The sequence below is a fragment of the Vigna umbellata genome, chromosome 5 (assembly GCF_029865625.1).
Source record: "Vigna umbellata cultivar VRB3 chromosome 5, Vumbellata_1.0, whole genome shotgun sequence".
Classification (NCBI taxonomy): Eukaryota; Viridiplantae; Streptophyta; class Magnoliopsida; order Fabales; family Fabaceae; genus Vigna; species Vigna umbellata.
Window position 1 is genome coordinate 43,548,952 of NC_142169.1, and position 21,628 is coordinate 43,570,579.

At 35.5% G+C, this 21,628-nt stretch overlaps 1 protein-coding gene and 2 pseudogenes across 1 annotated transcript; 1 reads left to right on the top strand and 2 right to left on the bottom strand.

Annotated features, from left to right (window-relative positions):
• Window positions 1-9,472: 9,472 nt before the first annotated feature.
• On the bottom strand, window positions 9,473-11,059 carry LOC148198420 (uncharacterized; annotated as a pseudogene).
• A 1,784-nt stretch (window positions 11,060-12,843) lies between these two features.
• Window positions 12,844-15,737, top strand: LOC148198421 (uncharacterized; annotated as a pseudogene).
• A 5,145-nt stretch (window positions 15,738-20,882) lies between these two features.
• On the bottom strand, window positions 20,883-21,362 carry LOC148198422 (uncharacterized). Its single transcript, XM_088115800.1, has one exon. It carries the CDS (start codon window positions 21,360-21,362, stop codon window positions 20,883-20,885), a length of 480 nt encoding a protein of 159 aa, XP_087971926.1.
• Between the last annotated feature and the right edge of the window lie 266 nt (window positions 21,363-21,628).

Here is a 21,628-nt window from a genome sequence, read left to right on the forward strand (position 1 = left end):
TGTGAAATAACTTGAATCTCCAAACCAAGGGACCATGTGAAAATGAAACATGATGCAAACATTTGCCTAACATATGCCCACTTTTATTTCTTTCTTCCTTTACTTTTTCTTATGGGTACAAAATCTTTTTCCTCTTCTCGAACAAAGTTTGTTAAATGTGAATGATAATATGTGGCAAACAAACATAAAGTAAATTAGCAACAAAAAAAATAGTATATAAAAGCTTCATTATATATCCACTTCAAAGATACTATATATCAATTATTCTTTTTTCATAGGTAGTGATTGCATGCCTTGTTCATACATAGAGTGTGATAGCTATGCTATTTTGGAAAAATAATTTAGCAGCATTACGGCTCAATCATACTTTCACTATTGTATTTAGCAAAGTTTTAGAAGATTTGATACAACACAGTTCTTGCGACTATGACATGTGATTATGACTTTGATGTCATGTTTCGGTTGAGAAAATAAACAGTGAGATGAAACAAGAGAAAAAAAAAGTTTAATGTAAAAAACGAAATTGAATGTTGATTGGTAGAGAAAAATAGGTGAGAATTAGGAAAAATATATTTTTAAAATTGTTTATTTTAATTAAATTAGTAAGATATAAGACAAATAGATGAACAAATGAAATTAATTATTTACATTTTCTTAACCAAATGAAGGATAACATATGTACAACTCTACAGTAACTAAAAAGTTTATTAGGATAATAATTGTCCAAAAATATTATTGTTATTGATTTGTTTAATTTGGTGATGGAATCCTACTTGGCTTAGTCTTCCTTTTGTATTTTTACTTTTCCTAGCTTAGCTCTTAAGGAGTATGGGTTACTATAAATACCCAACTCCTCTCTTGTATTGTGACTTTTGAGCTGAATGAGAATTATATTTCTGAAATCAGAATAATTCTCTCTTGAAAGTCATAGGCTAGAGAGTCCAAAGACTCCCTCTAGCCACCTTCCAAGCACACTCTCATTCTTCCATTTCTTCAAACTTCACGGTGCTTCTCTTTCATTTCCACGCTGAGCCTCCACTGCCACATCTGGCACGCGTCAGCTGCCAGTACGTCTCCAGCTTCCTTGCGTCAGCGCTCTTCAGCCACGCGTTCTCTGTCGAACGCATCACTTTCCATTTTCCCACTCTCGCATCCACATTTCTCTCATTTTCCATTTCGAAGAAACCTCATCTGCTAGGGTTTCTCCCTCTCAAACGCATCATCATCACAGTAAGCCTTTACTCCATTTCTATCTTCACAGATCCACGTCTCTTCCTCCGTAAGTTTCATTCCTCTTCATGAATATATATCTCCTTCCATATTTGCACCTCATCTTCACCATTTCTTTTGATTTCCACCGATTAAAACCTTGTTTCACATTCGATCCAGACTTTTCACCGATTGTTTTCCTCCAATCTTATGTTTGAACCGATTAATCGGTTCATTTTGAGTTTTCCCCCTTTTCTAGGGTTCGTTCATGATTTTAGGGTTTTCTATTCGAGTTTAACCTTCTGTTTTTGTTCTTCTTCGAGTTTTTGTCCATTTCCGCTGCGTCTTCACTCGTCGGAGAAGCTTCGAGGAGTCCGAATCGAGCTCGCACAGCTTCGGTCGTCAGCTTCTCGGGCGTTTGTCCATCATTTGGTATTCAAATTTCAAACATTAATTGAAACGAAGAAATTAATTGAAACGAAGGCAACTTAAAATATCTTCATAAAAGCTTCTAGCAAAAAACATTAATGAGTTTTTTTATAGATATTCTAATAAAACACTTTAGAAAGTCTCGTGACCAAGGATGGGACATGAAAACAATAATCTAAATCCTAACACACAAAGTAATACATCATCTAAAATATGTGTTCCATGATAAGATATAAAAATCGTCAAAGAAAATGTTCTCACACCTACTTTTTATGACGTGAGAACTAAAATAAATATATGCAAAATTTTAATTCATCTATTCATAAATTATAAAATAAATTTACTAAAGAAGACAATGTATTACTTTTTGTTGTGCAACATATGTCAAGATTACTCTTTTAACACTAGTGTAGTCAAGGAAAACGACAACGGTTATTATCACTTACAGGCAACGGTTCCTGAACCGAGACATATATAGGCAAGGAAAAAAAGGTATGGTTTATGTCTTGGTTCTTAACCTAGGCAAAAACGTTAGGATTTTTCCTCGATTTAAAGGTACCCGAAGTAATAGGATTTTCCTTTTTTTTTTAAGTATTTTTCCTCTCGATTCCCTTTGAAATGAGGCAGTATCTCATATTCTACTGTCTCGGTTATGACATCAACCGAGGCAGTAGAGGTTTTTTAATTTTTTGTTTTTCTTTTTCGCTAGTTTTTCTGCCTCGGTTGTCACCTAAACTGATGCCATAGAGGGCTTTCTGTCCGGTTATGGTCACAACCGAGACGTATTTCCCTATTTTTTTTCTAAGAACAGGTCTGTTTCTGCAACATTCCCAAGTGCAGAAACAAACCTGCATATATTTATAAACCCAGAACAGTCATGAAGCATATATTTTTGATAAAAATTATATTAAAACATAAATTCATTCAATGTAATCATAAATCAAGTTCTTCGAAGCATAAATCAATTCAGTGTAATCATAAATCAACTTAAAAGCATAATTCAATTCAATGTACAAAGTTAAACTAATAATAATGTACAAAGCATAAATCAACTTAGAAGCATAAACTTAGAACTTACTATATCCTAATACTACATACTATTATACAGTTGAATTATATACTTAGTGCTTTCTTTACGAGTTTAAGTGACTTCTCTGGAACTGAAGTAGTAAAATTGAATCTTTGCATAAAACACAATGATTTCAATTAGTGTATACGAAATCTAAACTATAGAGAAAATAAAATTCAAACCAAAATATTACTGTTTCCCATTCACTGGTAACATGTGTACGAAGTGGTCATCATGCAATGCATGATGTAGTAACCACACTCATATGACCCGGTTTGTCTATTACACTACAATATATCATCATAATTATAAAATGTTAAGTAAAAATTGCTTACCAATTGCTTTAGCATACATTTATATAACAAAGAAAGTTGAAACATTGAGTTTCTTACCAATCTACTACTTGTCTAAGAAGGTTGGGAGGAGACTTGTGCAATGAGCAAAACCAGACAACAGTGTTCTTTGGTATGGAGAACACACCAAGAGGGTCGTCCTTAGATAAATGAGTCTTCTTTGGTGTAGGACTTCCCTCTTGACTTGTCTATTGTGACATGAAAAAATGGTTATGTTCTAATGTCAATAAGAAGTGAAGTTTATAATTGAGAAGTATATAGTGATAACGATTGAATTTACTGTTATCTGTGTTGCAATTTTAATAGTAAATTAACCCTTTTTGACTTTGAAGCTTGCTTAAACTCTTGTTTTAGTTGAATTTGGTGAATAAGTGAATAGAGGTTATACTTAATGATTTTTATCACGGATTCCCTCTATTTTGTAGGTTATTGGTATGTTTTGGAAGAGTAGTAAAGTATCAAGGAGTTGGAACCCAGGAAGGACAACAAAAGCACCAGAATAAAAGGTTGCAGAAGGCTCCGAGACGCCTAGTTTCCCTTTTCTGGGGCCCTGGGCGTTGGTTATCACGCAAACACGCCTAGTTGCCCTTTTCTGGAGCACTCAGCGCTGGTGGTCACGCATGGATGCCTGGGCGCCCTCTTTAGGGGCGCTGAGGGCCAAGGATATCGCAAGCACGCCTAGGTGCCCCCTTCAGGGGCACTGAGCGCTAGTCAGCTACATCGTAGGACGCCTGGTTGCCCTTAGCTAGGGGCGTTGAGCGCCAGTCTTCTCGTAGTTGCGCCTGGTTACCCCACTTAGGGCGCTGAGCGCCAGCGACGTTGGACCATGATCCAATTTTGATCTATTTAAAGGTTTATACACATTAGGGTTGGTATCTTGGCACGGCTGAAGCACATAAACACTATTTTCGGCCCTTGGGAGGAAGATTGGACATGTGAGAACTCTCCTTTTTTCTTTCTAGGGTTTCCATTCATTCATTCTTCCATTGTACACCAAGGTTCTCCATGACAATGGAGAGCTAAACTCATTTTTTGTTGGGATGATGTAACCTCTAAACTTTCATGTATTTGAACATGTTTTAAATAGTTTATGCTTATTTCATTGCATGTTAATGATTTTCTCCTATTCGTAATGCTTGTCTTGTTTTGGCCACTCATGACTTGATGTTTGATTTGTTTGAGTATTGGGAAATATCTTATGAATCATGATCTGGAGGATTTCACCCAAAGAGAATATTGCCTAGGGATAGGGATAGGACGTTTGGTTGGCTTAAGCTTCTTTTCTTAATGTAGAATTGATTATTATGGATTCAAGGGATTGAGGTCTAATAATTAAGGCTAGAATTTTTACACCGAGGGATCGGGTTCTAAGTAATTTCGTAAGTGACATTAACATTCCAACGAAGAAGATGAGTTCTAATATGCATGAAAGTAATGTAGGTGAAATCTAACCCGAACAACATCATCATCTCATATCATCAATATCATTCATTCATTCTTGCTTTTAGTTCCAAAAGATCAAGATTTTACATTCAAGTTTATGTTTACTTTTATTGCATTTTACTTTTAATCATTGAAATTGTTCTTTAGTCTTAATTAGTTAAGGTATTACACGATTGTTTTAATAACACGAGTCTCTTGGGAAACGATACTTGGTCTTACTATTTTATATTACTTGATACGATTTAGTACACTTGCTAATGAGTTAACATATAGTAGGAGTGTTTACCGAGGGTTAGATACAACACCAACCAATTGTCTAGGCCAGGTAGTGAAGCACTTAAATGGTTGTGCCACAGGGAAAAACTCCTCTGTAGGCACAGGAATAATGGCATATACTACGAAAACTTCATCCACCGAGACCTTGACCTCATCTTCTCCTAGCTCTACACCATGCACTACAGTGGCTGCTTGATAGACTATGCCACGAGCCATTAGCATGGTCCCGTTAGGAGAGAGAATATATAGTTGACATGGATGATTGTCGTCCATGTCATCCCTTGGGGCTCCAACAGTTGAGTAACTTCCTTTGCCACTTCTATATCTCAAATTAAATGTTAGGTTATACAGAAAGTAAATTAATAAACAAAAATGATTATTAAGTTTACCTGTAGGGGGCACAACATGTTCTGCTACAGAAGATGGTGCAAGACGCATGCCATAATTCTCAAACTGCTATTGGAACTGGCGCATAATTGTTAAGACTCTGGCAAGTGTACTGAATCGTATCAAGTAATATAAAATGGTAAGACCAAGTATCGTATCCCAAAGGACTCACGGCCTAAACAATTATGTGATTTCTTGATAAAATAGGACTTGAAAACAAACTCTTTTAGGTTTAAAATGCAAATACTAAAAAGTAAATATGCATGCAATTTGATCAATTGGACAAAACTGCAAAGATGAACGGGTTTGATATTATGGAATGAATATGTTGTTGGGGTTATACTTCACCTTGTTTACTCTCATGTATTTGCGAATTCTACTTCTTCATTAATGTCAATGTCACTCTCTAAAACACTTAAAACTCAATTCCTCGACGAAGAAATCCTATCCTTAACTATTAGTTCATACGATTCCTAGCATTCCTAATAATTAATTATGAAGAACAGGAGCTTAAGACAACGAAAACTCATACCCCCATTCCTAAGCAATACTACTTCTGGGAATAATTCTCCATATCATGAATTGTAATCTACCTTACGGTACTCATGCATATCATACATCATGCTAAAGAATAAGTTAAACGAAGCAAGCATTACGCACAAAAGAAATATCCTAACAATTAATGAAAGAAGCATATAATATCAAGAATCAATTCAATACATGAGAGTTCACAAAGGTTACATCATCCCCCAACAACAAATAGAATTTAGTTCACCATTGACATGGTGAAACTAGATAAACAATGGGAAAAGAATGAAAGATAGAACCCTAGAGATTGAAGATAGAAGCTTCCACGTCCAAATCCGCCTTCAAGGAAGTGAAAAGTGTGTTTCAGAGCCTATTCCATCCAAAGATGTAAATCCTAGGACATGAAAGTCCTTAAATTGAAGATAAAAATAACAGAAAACGGGTCCAAGCCCACAAGATTGGCGCTCAGCGGTGTGCGGGTCAGAATTTGCGCTCAGGGTCATCTCAAAAGCCAAGCAAGCATGGTGCGACTTCGTCATAGATGCACTCAGCGCCCCTGAAAAGGGTGCCCGAGCGCGAGCCAAGAACATCCTTCGCTGAGGGCTTCAGAAAAGGGCAGTCAAGCGTGAGGCAACTTACTTTGGCGCTGAGGGCCCCCAAAGTGGCACTCAACGCTGTTGTGATCTCCCTTCTTTGATGCTTTTCCATCTTGTCCTAAGTTCCAACTCCTTACTTCTTTCACATCTTTGTCCAAATCATCTTAATTCCTGTTGAAAACACTGAAATCTAGCACAAAGCCATTAAATTCACCTTCAACTCTCTTATTCATCAAAACCATGATTCCAAGCTAGTTTCTAAGTCAAAAAGGGTGTTTTTAGTATCAAAATTAAGTATCAAATAACGGTAAATTCAACCATTATCAGTAACCATTTGAGCAACTTCATCATACAACTCTACCGAGACCTTCTTTGTGATCTCCTACGTGATCTCTTTTTTGATGTTCTGCTTCAACTTTTCTTCATAGTCTTTACTTAACTCGTATGAAGATGAATGCGAGGAAGACCCAAAGAACTTTCGCATGCCTATGCCAATCCCAGCAACACGCACCCGTCCTGGGTGCTCAGGTCATCCAATAGTTGTGGCAAGAATATCTTGACGACCTTCTTGTGTGAATTGACCTTGAGAGCTTTGCTCAACCAAGGAGTCTTGTAACATAACAAAACTTCAAAATTATTTGAAAGATCTATGTAATATATATAACAAAATAAGAGAAATGAGATCTTAAAATTGTTTATGATATCTCTCTAGCAGTATCGGAAGTGTAGGAGCCCGATGAAATTATACGGGCTAACTTCCACTTCTCGTGCCGAGATGGTGGTGAAGGAGGAGAAGGAGGGTCATCGTCCTCAGAAAGTGGAAGTCTACTATCTGACTTTTGCTTCATTATTTTTTCCTCAAGCTTCCTATATCCACCACGAGACAATAGGTGTGGATTTTTATTCTAAGCACTTATATCATGTGCTTTTGACCTTGTTTCCTATGACAAAATGAAACAATTATTATCATATAAAATTATGAATGTTGAATTGAATGATTTTACCTACACTTACCTGCCACGACTCGGATGAACAAAGTTGTACAAACTGACGTCAGGTTTCTTTGTCAATTTCAGAATATTTAGAACATGGAGTTTCATTACTTTTTGCTCCAAAGATATATATATGGGCGTCAATTTTGTCTTAAACACCCGAAATCTTTCTGTAATTGCAGATAAACACCTACTCCTTAGGCTCGCGACATTTGGGATATCAAATATAATCTAAAATAAAGAAAGTAATAACCTTATACAAATTTATGAATATAATGAAACTCGTGTTAAAAAAGATGTGCTTCGTTTTTCACACCAAGAGGGGGGTGAATTGGTGTTGTATAAAAATGATGTCTTTTGAAATATTTTTTGCAAAACTACAAGTCTTTAAACTTTTCTTGAATCGCAAGTAAAAATTTATGTAATGTGACAGTATGCGTATTCGAATACAAGTAATATGCAATTGATTAAATGTTGAGAGTTAGGGAGAAGAAGATTCAAACTCTGAGTTTTTATACTGGTTCGGCCAAGCCTACATCCAGTGTCCTTCCGATCAACCTTAGACCGAAAGCCAATTGCACTATAAGATATTAGTTTTTACAACAAGGTTTTTACAGCGACCTCACTCGTCAAAATGTAAACAACCTCTCTAGCTCACTAATCTAAAATAGCCAATTACAACAAACTAGCAACAAGAACAATCCTCTCCTTCAGTCAACCCCTTTGAGATCCCCCTCAAATTCAAGAACCACACGTTCTTCTTCCTGTATACACCACAAGGAAACAACAACACTAAAGCGTTTGCAAGAGCTTTCTGATCCAACAGTATGCACCTCTGTTGTGCATAATGATCAGACAGTTTGAATCAATCAATCTAGATTCTCAAAAATCCATCAAGACTTGTTCAGCACAATAATTCTTGTTTCTTGGAGCGTTTTTCTCTTCTGTAAAACTTTAAAGCATTTATCTGAAATAGATATGAAAGTGTTAAAATCAATTGTCTTAAAGAATTTCAAACCATGTGTTTATATATAGTATAAGTTTAATCAGACGCATTTAAATCGATTATTCTATTAATCTAATCGATTTCATCTCACAGTTATAATAGATTAACAACAATCAAAGTCATTAATTGAATACACAATTAATGTAATTGATTTACAATTAATGCTTGGTCAACATATTTAAAAATATGATCGTTGTGACCGTTATGTCAAGTAATGAAATAGTTTTCAAATCTTTAACAAACTTAATTGAATACAAGATGCATGTAATTGATTAAGTTTTAACACTTAGTATATTTTTGAAAATTTTTCTTCTAAAAATCCATCACAGCACACTTGAAAAAGATTTGTGCAAACCCACAAGTTTTAATCGATTTAACCACTAACGTAATAGATTTAAAACCTGTGGTTTTGCCACAGTTTAAATCTTAAGTTGTCTGATAACATTAATTGATTTTCACATCATTGTAATCGATTTAGTCATACAGATATGCTTAATGCATGTGGTTTTTCCATTTCAAAACTCATATTATGCATACACAACTATAATCACATTTCCAACACAATAGTATGCAATAATCAACATGATATGTTCACAGTAATGCTTGTACAAATCTCACAGTAAGCATATAAGCATATACCACATATAACGCAGTACATATACATGTGTTTTTATTAACTATGTGTTTTCATAATAAAAAATAGATATCATAGAGATTGTGGGTTCAGCTAAACCTGTGCTCCCCTTATTAACAATCTCAACAACTAGAATTTGGAGCAATATTGATTAACTTACCAATAGATCTTGCCAGATAAGATTCCGATCAGCCTTAGATACATGGTCAAAGGATGGAGTAAGGATAAAGGTATGATCACGTGCTAGTACTCCAAGGTAAGACCTAAAAACATCTACATTTGGTCCAGATGCTACTCCTGTGACCACATCAATAAGGATGGGTGTCCTCTCACCTGCATTTCTCCTAAGTATAAGTTGTCTCAACCTCGTCGCTCCTCTGGGAGTCTAGAAGTAAGGACTTCATCCCCTGATGAATGTGGTGCCTCAGCCATATATCTATCACAATAAATAAGATGAAAGATTAATAAAAGACTAATAAAATAACATATTTAACAAAAAGGCATAAATTTTTACACAAATATGAAATTCATACATAATCATATGGATTGATCATATGTGTGTTCCCTCATTATGATCTTCCCGAATTGCATGTACATCATCAACTAGAGGGTCGTCATCCAAATTTATTGTCGTTTTAAATGGATGGTTGTTAGCAATATGAAGATTACTTAGATTCTTTTCTTTATCTTCAATTTGTCTTTTTCCTTGAAGAGCGACATACCAATGGTCAGATGCATGATCTTTGACATAAAAAACATGACTTGCTTGATATGCCATGATAAACGGTTGGTCTCCATAACCAACCTTTCGAAAATTAACTAGTGTCATACCAGATTAATCTATTTTGACATCACTCTTATTGTCAACCCACTTACATTTGAAGAGTGCAACAGAAAAGTTAATGTAATCAACCTTCCTTATCTCTTTTATTCTACCATAATATCTCATTGATCCAACTACAGGATTTTGATCTTTGGATGTGGAAAATTGTAGCGACTCAGCTTCTAGACTGATGCCACTATTTTGTATTATGCTTTTATCATCCAAAGTCTTCGTATAGAATGTGCAATTATTAATTTCATAGCTTGTAAAACATACAACATCAAACTTTAAACCATTTGCTAGCCACAACGAAGTCTCAGAAGATCGTGATTCTTTCAAAACTTCAGATTTGAATCAGAACAAGAATGTTCTATTATGCTCCATCAACTACCATTTCTCTGATATTCTTGGATACTTGTCCATTACAACGACTTTGTGTGCTTCCAAAAACAGGATCACCTAAATTGTGTTGTTTAATATGTACAGATGTGCTTGCATTAATTCGTTATGACTTTTCATCACCATATTCACACCTCGGATGGTTTTGGTTGTAGAACATCTATTCACCCATGATGTCCGAGGAACTCCTATTGGATTTGCTTTAGTCTTATGATCAGAACAAAACTCAATACTTTCTTCAGTAATATACCTTTCAATCATTGAACCTTCTAGACGATATTGATTTTTGACGTACCCTTTCAAAATCTTCATATAACGCTCAATAGGATACATCCATCCTAAGTATACTGGTCCACACATCTTGATTTCTCTGACCAAATGAACAAGTAAATGCACCACGATGTCAAAAAAGAATGCAGGGAAAAACATTTCTAGCTGACACAAGATGATAATAATGTCGCCTTGAAGTTCATCTAACTTTGTAGGATCGATGACTTTACTACAAATTTACGAGAAAAATGAACACAATCGAGTTATGGTCTGTCTAACTTTTTTGCGCAAAATTCCACAAATTACCACCGGTAACAATTATTGTATTAAGACGTGGCAATCGTGAGACTTGAGTCCAACAAGCTTTAAGTCCTGCATTGACACTAAGCTCTTTATATTTGAAGAGTATCCTTGTGGTTCCCTGATACTCTTTAAACAAAGGCAAAAACTTATCTTCTCTATTCTGCACATTGTGTAACATGCAGGGGGAAAATAAGTACGTTTACCGATCTCTCTTGGTGCCAACTCTTCTCGGATCTTCATGTCAACCAAATCCAAACGAGCATTCACTCCATCTTTTGTTTTTCCCTGGATGTTGAGTAGTGTACTAATCAAGCTATCACAAACATTATTCTCTGCATGCATGACATTTATGCAATGTCTAACATCTAACTTTAACCAATATGGAAGATCAAAGAATATTGATTTCTTCTTCCAAGGGGTCGTTACAAATAACTTAGACGTTTTCCCAAATACATTATGTACTTTATTAACTTTTTCAAGAACTTCAAGTCTAGTAAGTGGAATGGGTGCGTTGTCTTTCTCTTGTTGTCCATTGAATGCTTTTTTAACCTTTGATATGGATTATTAGATTGTAAAAATCGCCGATGATGCATATACATTGTCTTCCTTCCGTGTTTTAATTGATGAGCTGTTATATTTTCTTCACATATAGGACATGCTTTATGACTCTTCACATTGGGAAGTCATTAATTGTGCAAAATAACATGACATGCATCATTAAAGTTTCAGAATAAAAGGCATCAAATATTTCAACACCATCAACCCACAACAACTTCAAGTCTTCAACTAGTGGCCTGAGATAAACATCTATGTCATTTCCAGGTTGCTTTGAACCAGATATCAACATTGACAACATCATGTACTTTATTTTTGTCAAAATTGTTGATAGGGGGAGCACTAGTTTAGCTGAACCTACAATCTCAGAGCTTTTGGTTTTTTATGATGATAACACATAATTAATAACACATGTGTTTATCTGTTACATGTTCATTACTTTCATGATAATGAATATATGAGAACATGTTTGTGTTGTGTTGATCATTGCAATTCACTATGTTATATGTGAGATTTAATCTGTGATAGCATGAAAATTGTTTTGGAAAAGAAAAACCACATGCACTTTAGTTGAACTTAAATTGTGTAGCAAAACAATAGTTTTAAGTTGACTTCATTATGAAGTAAGTTAATTAAAACTCATGGCTTTGCACAAACTTTTTCAAAGTATGTTGTGAGAATTTTTTAAGAGAAAGTTTTTCAAAACTGTTTTTAACTGTTACAAAGTCGACTATGTGTGCAAGCCATTCGACTAAGTCTGTTACAATTTTGAAATTATGTTAATGCTTGTATTAAATGTTACAACGACTGTATTTTTAAATATGTTGACCAAGTATTTATTATGATTCGACTACATTAATTGTACATTCAATTAACTACATTGATTGCTGCTAACTGCTTTAACTGAATTGTGATATTCGCCTCTATTAGTAGCGAAGTCGACTTAGGAGAGTCAATTTTATGGAAAACTATATATAGACGCGAATTTGATTTTTGTAGAGACTTTTTGATTCAAACAATTTGATTCATTTCTTTCAGATTATTGATTTCTTGTAGAAAGTGTGAAAGCTCAAAGGGTTGAAGACGACAGGAGAGGGGACATGTTGTTGTTGGTCTTTGTGTGTTGTATGCCTATATTTTGATTAGAGGGTTAGAGAGGTGTTTTATATTTTTGACGTGGAGGTCTCTATAAAAGCCTTGTTGTAAAAACCTTGATCATTATAGTGCATTTGTTTCCTATGGTGGAAGGACATTGGATGTAGGCTTGGTCGAACCAATATAAAAACCAGTGGTCCCTTCTCTGATACATTTAGTCGACTTTACTTTTCACGCATTTGACTATATTCCGCTGCACTACAAAGTCTTTTCCCTTGCATTTCAAGAAAGCTTTTAAAGTCATCCACTTTGCGAAAAAGATTTAAAGAAAACATTGTTTTTGTATTTCACCAATTCACCCTCTCTTGGTGTTGAAAATTAAGTCATTCTATTTTAACACTTTTTGATATGATCATAAATGGGTCAAGTAATGAAGAGTTTCAAAGTGACAAAAACACAAAAAAAGTATAATAGGTTTCCTTTGGGCGTGTATTTGCCTTTTGATTTCTTTCTCTTAGTTCTTGTGAATAATTGCTTATAAACTCTTCTTTCTCTTTAAGAGTAAGCAATGTGGGACTTTCCATAGCTTGGTCTTAAAAAGAATAGAAGAGAAAGTGAGCATTTTTAGGCGTGTAGGAGTTAGGAAGCATAGCTAGTGTTAGTTTTTCAACTCTAGGAGAGCTAGGAAGCTTATAAACCCTTTTGGAATGAGAGAATTAAGCAATGTGGGGCTCCCATGCACCTAGGGACGTTGCAGCTGCTGCTGGACAGAACTTGGAGCCTTCCAAGTCCCACATCTCTTGAAACTTTTCACCAAAGTCATTCCAAAAGCTATATAAGCAACCTAGGGGTTCTTCTTTGTACACACCTTACCTTGATTCAATGAATTTGAGTTGATTTGCACTTTTGCAATCCTCTTTGAGATAGAATTCTGTCTCTAAAGTCCCAAATTTGGGCAGACCTTATCTTGTTCAAGCAAGTGGCGGTCCTCCTCTTGATGCTTATCTTGGAAGCTTGTTCAAGTGGCGCATCTTCATTTCCTAAGTTTCCTTTTCTCTAATCTCTTCCATTTTTAATTTCTCTTCCATTTCTTAAATGTCATTTAGTATATTCTCTCTAGGTATGCACTTCCCCATCATGTGGTATCATGAGCCTTAGGTTTTTGATCTCTTAGGAATTGCATGCTAGAGTAGAATAGCTTAGATATGTTCATTTTCGCTGAGCCATTTTCTGTCTCGCCCAGCCTCTGCGTGAAAATATAGTAAACTTGTATGATTTAGTTTAGCTTCATTTCTTGTCCGTTTTCCATGAAATTTTTTTTCCTAGTTTCGTCTGGATGTCTAGTTTCATGAACAATTTTTACTTTTCTCAAATTCGTTCTGTACTGTTCCCAGTAAATTTTTTTCTCCACTGTGTTCATCCAGTTTTCTGCTGTTGAATTAATACTCCACTGTTTTGCTTTGTTGTTGGCTGTTTGGACATTTTGGTGGCTGGAATTGCTCCCTGGACGTTGCTACACCCTCTCAATACTCTTAAGCAAGGAATCAACACTTCAAATCAATGCTTTGAGGGACTAAACCGTGGCTGTCCAGAGCCTTGTGCAAGTAGACATTTCATCAAACAGCAACAATGCTATTGGAGGTCTTCAACAAGTAGGTGTCCTATTTCCTTTTGTTTGTTTGTTCCAGCTATTAATTCTTTGTCTTGGCTGGATTGTATGTGTCTTTCTTAATTGCTTAGCTTTTAATTGAGTCATATGTGTTTCCTCTTTAGGAGTTTTCTAGAGTATTTTTCTGAAATTGCATAGCTAAGAGTAAATTTTACATCTCCTTGATGGTATGCTGAATTGAGCTTGATCTTTATAGGATTTAAGTGTGTGAACCTTGCTTATATGTTCTGTATTCATAGAGGCATCCATCCATTCTATTTGGCATATTAATCAAACACACTTAATGTGTTAAACTTAGCTTGGCCGAGAACATTCTTGCAAACTGCACCAAAACAGCAAAACAAATTTTTGGTAATTGGTGTGCATGCTTGCTGGCCGAGACATCTTCCTTGTGTTTAGTGTGTTTGAGCATTGTTTTCAAGCCTCTTTTCTCATTTAAATACAGAATATATTGGTTTGAGGTTTGCCAAAATTATTTCCAGCATTAATTTGGTCTTGCTCTTCATGTATACTTAGTATGTTGATGTATATTTGCTTCTTGGTTGTGTAAATTTATTTGCTGTCTTGTTCATTTTGTGCCACTGTTTTGACTCCATTTTCTTGCTGTTTTGTCTTCATAAAATCATTAGAGTGTTGCCTCCTTGTTTTTGTGCCAAGTTTCTTGATTTTTTAGGTTCCATTTTCATCATTTGTCTTGTAGTTTTCATTCTTTCTTTGGCCTCTACCATGTGCTGTCTTGATTTGGCTTCTTTGCATTAAAGTGGATTGTACATCTTTCCATTTGCTTTGGACTTGAGTTGGTGCTCTCAAAGTGGACTTGTGAGACATTTTACTATCTTAAAAGAAGGGTGCTGCCCTTTCCTTGTTTTTTGAGACACTAGCCGTGAGTTTTGAGTCGTTTCCTTCCATTCTTTGAGTGAAACCGTGAGCTGTTTTGTGGCTGCTGCTTTGCCTTGATTTTTGGTTGTTTCTAACCTGTTTTGTGTGTAGCTTGCTGCTGTTTTTTTTTTTTAAACATGTCTGCAGGTTCCAGCCATGCTTCATCTCATGGAGATAGCAACCATGGAAGCCCTTCTAGCAAGTTTGATGTGATGAAGGCCTTCCAACAAATGCAACATCAACTTGATGCTATGAGCAAACGGTTAAACGCGGAAACAAAGGCTAAAGGGAAGCAATCTCATGGTCATGATCATGGTTCCTACAAGAAGAAGCAAGAAGCTAGAACCATAAATGTATACCTTCCCTCGCCAAAGAAGCATCAAGAAGATAAAGCTATGGACCAAGGCCTTACACTACCAAAGTTGAATTTGCCTACTTTCAAAGGGGAAGCCGAGCCGTTTATTTTTCTAGATTGGATAACTAAAGTAGACCAAATTTTTGATTTGTATACTGTAAATGGACCTTTGCGTGTAAAGTTAGCTTGTTTAGCTTTAGAGGGATACGCCAAACAATGGCTAAATAGGAGATACTTAACCATGGCCTCACCCGCGAGTACATGGGAACATTGCAAGGACATTTTGTACCAACGTTTCGTACCTCCATACTACCATAGGGACCTCTTGATTAAGCTCCAACTGCTTACTCAAGGTAGACGAAGTGTGGAGGAGTATGCTCGCGAGCTCGAAGTGCTCCTACATCATACTAACCTTAAAGAAAATGATCATGCAAAAATAGTTAGATTTATTAGTGGACTTAATAGCAACATCCAAGATATAATTGAATTCCATGATGATGAGACTTTAGATGTAGTGGTTCATAGAGCCATGAAAGTAGAGAAGAAACTCTTGAAAAAAGAAGCTTGTCAAAACAAATTTTCCAAATCTTCAAGAGATGTTTTCTACAAATCCTCATCATCAAAGGATAAAAACAAGGATGTTTCTAAGGAGGCCACTAACAAATCGTTTTCTCATTTTTCTTCTAACCATTCCTCTTCCCCACCTAAATCTTCTTCTCGACCAAGTCACATTAAATGTTTTAAATGTTTAGGACATGGTCATATAGCCTCTGCCTGCCCCACCAAAAAGGCAACATGCATTGAGGGTGAAGTAATTGTGACTAATGAGTCTACGTCTTCCTTAACTTCACCAACCTATAGCTCTTCTTCCTCATCAAGTGATGCCAAAGAGAAGGTCATGCTTACTTGTTTAAATGACGACATAAAAGAAAGAGAGGAGAGAGTAAAAGAAGAGACTGAGAGAAAAGAAAGAGAGGAGGGAGAAAAGAAAGAAAAAGAAGAACTTGTGAGAGAAATAGAGAAGGACAAAATCTTAGTCAAAAAGGAAGTGTTACTGAAGGCACCATCCACTCCCATCATTCAAATAGATCTAAACCATGACAGGGGAGTTTTTCAATCCTTCTACTTTTCTCCTTTTACTAAGTTTTCTTTCTTTGTTCCAAAAATATTTTGCACAACTTTTTCACCTCCCTCTTTCCTTCTTTCCAACTATTCCATAAACATTTGTGAAACATGTCATGAGTTAGTGTTACCCCTTTGGGTCCATTCAACTCAAGACAAAAATAATTTTTTCTCTAAAAATGGTCTCCTAGTTTTCACCACTAAATGCAATAAAAATATCAGGAGACTTTCTTTTACTATTACTTGTTTATATACATTGATTGGTCAACATAAATTCATTCACAAAATGTTTAATGATTTTTGCAGGTTGACATTTGATCCAGGAGGAGTTGCTTTGGTTTATACACGAAATAAGTCACTAAATCTCTCTTTGTTGCAGGCTTTTCAAGATTCGAGGTCGAATCCTCTCCAACCTGGGGGGATGATATGATCATAAATGGGTTAAGTAATGAAGAGTTTCAAAGTGACAAAAACACAAAAAGAGTATAATAGGTTTCCTTTGGGCGTGTATTTGCCTTTTGATTTCTTTCTCTTAGTTCTTGTGAATAATTGCTTATAAACTCTTCTTTCTCTTTAAGAGTAAGCAATGTGGGACTTTCCATAGCTTGGTCTTAAAAAGAATAGAAGAGAAAGTGAGCATTTTTAGGCGTGTAGGAGTTAGGAAGCATAGCTAGTGTTAGTTTTTGAACTCTAGGAGAGCTAGGAAGCTTATAAACCCTTTTGGAATGAGAGAATTAAGCAATGTGGGGCTCCCATGCACCTAGGGACGTTGCAGCTGCTGCTGGACAGAACTTGGAGCCTTCCAAGTCCCACATCTCTTGAAACTTTTCACCAAAGTCATTCCAAAAGCTATATAAGCAACCTAGGGGTTCTTCTTTGTACACACCTTACCTTGATTCAATGAATTTGAGTTGATTTGCACTTTTGCAATCCTCTTTGAGATAGAATTCTGTCTCTAAAGTCCCAAATTTGGGCAGACCTTATCTTGTTCAAGCAAGTGGCGGTCCTCCTCTTGATGCTTATCTTGGAAGCTTGTTCAAGTGGCGCATCTTCATTTCCTAAGTTTCCTTTTCTCTAATCTCTTCCATTTTTAATTTCTCTTCCATTTCTTAAATGTCATTTAGTATATTCTCTCTAGGTATGCACTTCCCCATCACTTTTCATGCACAATCCAGTAGATAAGTTGTAAATTATCAGTATAACGGGCCAACAACTGTGATTGGTACCTAAATTACCAAATGGGTTCATTCCATCACTAGCTAAGCCAAACCTAAGATTTCTACATTCTTGACCAAATTGGGGGAATTCTTGATCAATATTTTTCCATTGCTTTGGACCAGATATCAACATTGACAACATCATGTACTTTCTTTTAATGTAGAATCCATGGGATAAGTTGTAAATTATCAGTATAACGGGACAACAACTGTAATTGGTACTTAAATTACCAAATGTGTTCATTCCATCACTAGATAAGTCAAACCTAAGATTTCTACATTATTGACCAAATTGGGGGAACTCTCATCTGCATGCCATCTTAGGTTTTTAACGTCTTTGGGATTCATGAAGAAATGCTTAAGTTTGGCCACGAATGGAAGGTACCAAACTACTTTCAAAGTAGAACCGTTCTTTTCTGTGTGTTCACTATCTTCATTGTTGTTTTTAGACTTGTATCGTGATAACCCACATTTTGAAAACTTTGTCAAAACTTCATACTCATTCCTATATAATATGCAATCATTTGGACATGCATGTATCCGTTTATACTTCATACCCATCGGATAAAGAATTTTCTTTTGCATCATAATTACGAGTGAGTAATGTATTTCCATCTGACAACATTTTATTCAACAATGACAACAATTCTGTAAAACTCTTATCAGTCCATCCATTGCTCACCTTTAAATTCATGAGCCTTAACACTGTTGACAACCGTGTGAACTTAGTTGAACCCATATACAAAGGAGTCTCCGCATTAGTGGACATCGTTTCATACACATACGCTTGGGCAAAAGCTTTTGTGCCAACATCGCAGATCATGTCCTCTAAGTTGTCTTCTTCCGATCGATCTTCCATATTCATGGTGGAATCATATACATTTTGAGTTAGAGAGACAGTTGGAAAGTCTATTAATTTGTCGTGCCATATCCATTTTGTATAACTTCGTACGAAACCATCACAAATAAGATGTTCCCTAATATCGGTTGCGTTCAACTTCCTCCCATTCAAACAGTTGACATAGGGACATCTAAACTTGACTTCATCATCACCACTTCTACTCGCATTACGTTGCGCAAACTGTATAAATTCTTCTGGCCCTCTCTCGTACACGATATTGATGCGTGGTGAATTAATCCACTCTAGATCCGTACACATATTTACTGAAATTGTTTACACAATTTCAATAATATTGAATGATCACTTTGATCTATTTTGTATTCAAGGTGTGACCCTATCCCATTTAAGAAGATTCATTTTTTTAGTTTATTAAGCATATACATTTTAAACAATATATCTAAAATTTCACGAAATTTTGCAAGCATTTCATATTGGTCTTGAGGTTACACGAAATGAAAGTGATTATAAATCACAATCAAATATGCACCCAAAGATTCATACGAAACACAACTGCAAATTTTCATGAAATTTAAGATATGTATATTAAAATTTATATGTATTAATAAAGGCTTAATACCTCTTTTGGTCCCTCGAAAGAGAGTTTGTGTTCAAAATGGTCCTACCTTTTTTAAAAAGTAACAAATGATCCCAACTTTTGAAAAACTGGGTCAAGTTAATCCTTTTTGCTAACGGTGTGAAAAATTAAATGGTGCAGTTGTCCCCCTAGACAAAACTTAATGACGTGTCCAGATTATCTTATTATGTGGCAGTTGCTTGGTAGTGAGGTTAACGTTGTGACAAAAAAAAATAGATTTGATGTTGTTAAGGCTTCTATTCAAAGGAGTTTTGAGACTGTTTAGATTCAGGAGTAAACAACTCCCCACTCAATCTGCTTCTTTGTCTTATGAAGTCATATTCTCTGTTCTGCATTCCAAATAAAAATCCCTCATGCATTTCTCAGCTGTTCATTTCTGTAATATTAATTTCATTTCTTTAAAAGATTATTAATTAATAATCTATGTGTGGAGTTACTTTTCACAAGATCTTTAATCATCCTCCAAATTTTGAAATACCATAAATCTGTCAAAAAATTTCCTTTATTTGAGAAGTGGAGGAGTTCAATTTTTGTGTCAGAAAAAAGTTGTCAAGAAACAACCCGCCTCTACGAAGAAACAACTCGTCTCTATCGTGACCATTGCGCTGCGAAGAGTTTGTGTCTCTGCTTCCCTCCGAAACAACCCAAAATAGAGAAGAACAAGAAGAGGGTTTTCCTTGCGCCATGAAGGGCCTCGCGGTTTCGCCACAGTACTCGCTAGATCGTGCCACCAAGACCTTCTTCGACATGATCCCCTCACGTGATCCCTCACGAACACACTGCCATCGACCACAAAAGACAAAAACACTGCCTGCGTCGCGCTCCCGCATCTATGTCGTCTTTGCTGCCACAAAGCTTCTGCCTTTGCCCAAGACAAGGATAACTCTTAGAGTAGAGTTATCCGCAAGAAAGAAGAACTCAGGGTTGGGTTGTTAGCGTGAAAGAAACAAAAGTAAATTGGGAAGAAGGCAAGTTCTTGATTAACTTTTTGATAGTGAATCAGCTTTTAGAAATTTAATTAGAGTTAAAGTGATTTTAGTTAAATTACCTATTAAGATTAGAGGTAATTAGAAATTGCTATTTATAGTGGTTAATGAAACCCTAATTCTTCATAAATTTTTTAATTATAAATTAAATGGAATCTTCGCCCAACTCAACCTTTTTTAGTAATTATTTAACTTTTTAATAATTATTTATTTCCCTTTAAAGGATTATTCAATTTTTTATTTTACACCTCATTCACCTGCCAGTGCCACACACTCATTAAAATTGGACACCTCATCATGTTTTGTCCAGGGGGCACCTGCACCGTTAAAAGTTTGACGTCATTAGCAAAAAGGATTAACGTGAGCCGTTTTTTCAAAAGTTAAGATCATTTTGAAAAAGGTAGGACTATTTTGAACACAACCCCTCTTTCGAGAGGCCAAAAGAGGTATTAAGCCTATTAATAAACTATGAAAAAGTTATTACTCTTCTTAAACTGTCCAACCCTACAGTTCAAGATTCAATACTTGTAAATTAATATTACCATTTCCTTTCTATTCACTTTTAAAAGTATTTGTTCAAAAAAAAATGGGGATAGTAAATAATTTTTGTATTGAATCTCAAATGGGAAACTAAGGCTAATTTACAACAACAATATATTCGACCAAACAAATAATTACATATGCAACATACAATATATTCAAGCAAACAATATATTCAAGCAAACAAATAATAACATGTTCATATTAAAAGGAAAAAATTAAGAATAGGAACCTGGGAGTATGAAAGTCGATCAACAATGAAGAATGTGTGTGAATCGCTTTTGTACTTCATAGATTGTCTCTCCCGCTTTCATTCTGAACAACTTATATTCCTGTATGGGAGAATTCTTTTTGGCTCTCTTTACTTCATATGTTCCTTTATGTGTGACTTCAAGGACTTCCCACATCTCTTTGGTCGTCTTGCATTCTGATATCCTAAAAAATTCATCTATTGTTAGTGCTGATGCAATCACATTTCTAGCCTTAACATCATATTGAGCTCTGCGGTTCTCATCTTGAGCCCACTCAGAAAAAGTTTTCAAAACAACTTTTCCATTTAAAACATGACTGGGCTCACATGGACCGTTCAGAGTTGCATCCCATACTTCTTTATCCATCAATTCAAGAAAGATTTGCATCCTTATTTTCCAAAAAGTATAATTTTCTCCAGCAAATAGTGGTGGTGTATTTGTCGAAGCACCTTCACCAAAATTCTGAGAATGGAAAGCCATTTTCCAAGATCAGTCGATTTAACGAATATAGTAATCGACTAGTTTTTCAAATATTTTATGAAAACCATCTCTGGTGCCAATTGTTAAAATATAATGGCTCAATTTCTCACACCAAGAGGGGGGGTGAATTGGTGAAACTTAAAAACAAAATCTTTTAAAATATTTTTCTCAAAAGGTGATGCCTTTAAAGTTTTCATGAAATGCAAGGTAAAAGACTTTCTAATGCAGCAGAAACTTAATCGAATAAGTACAGAGTAAAGTCGATT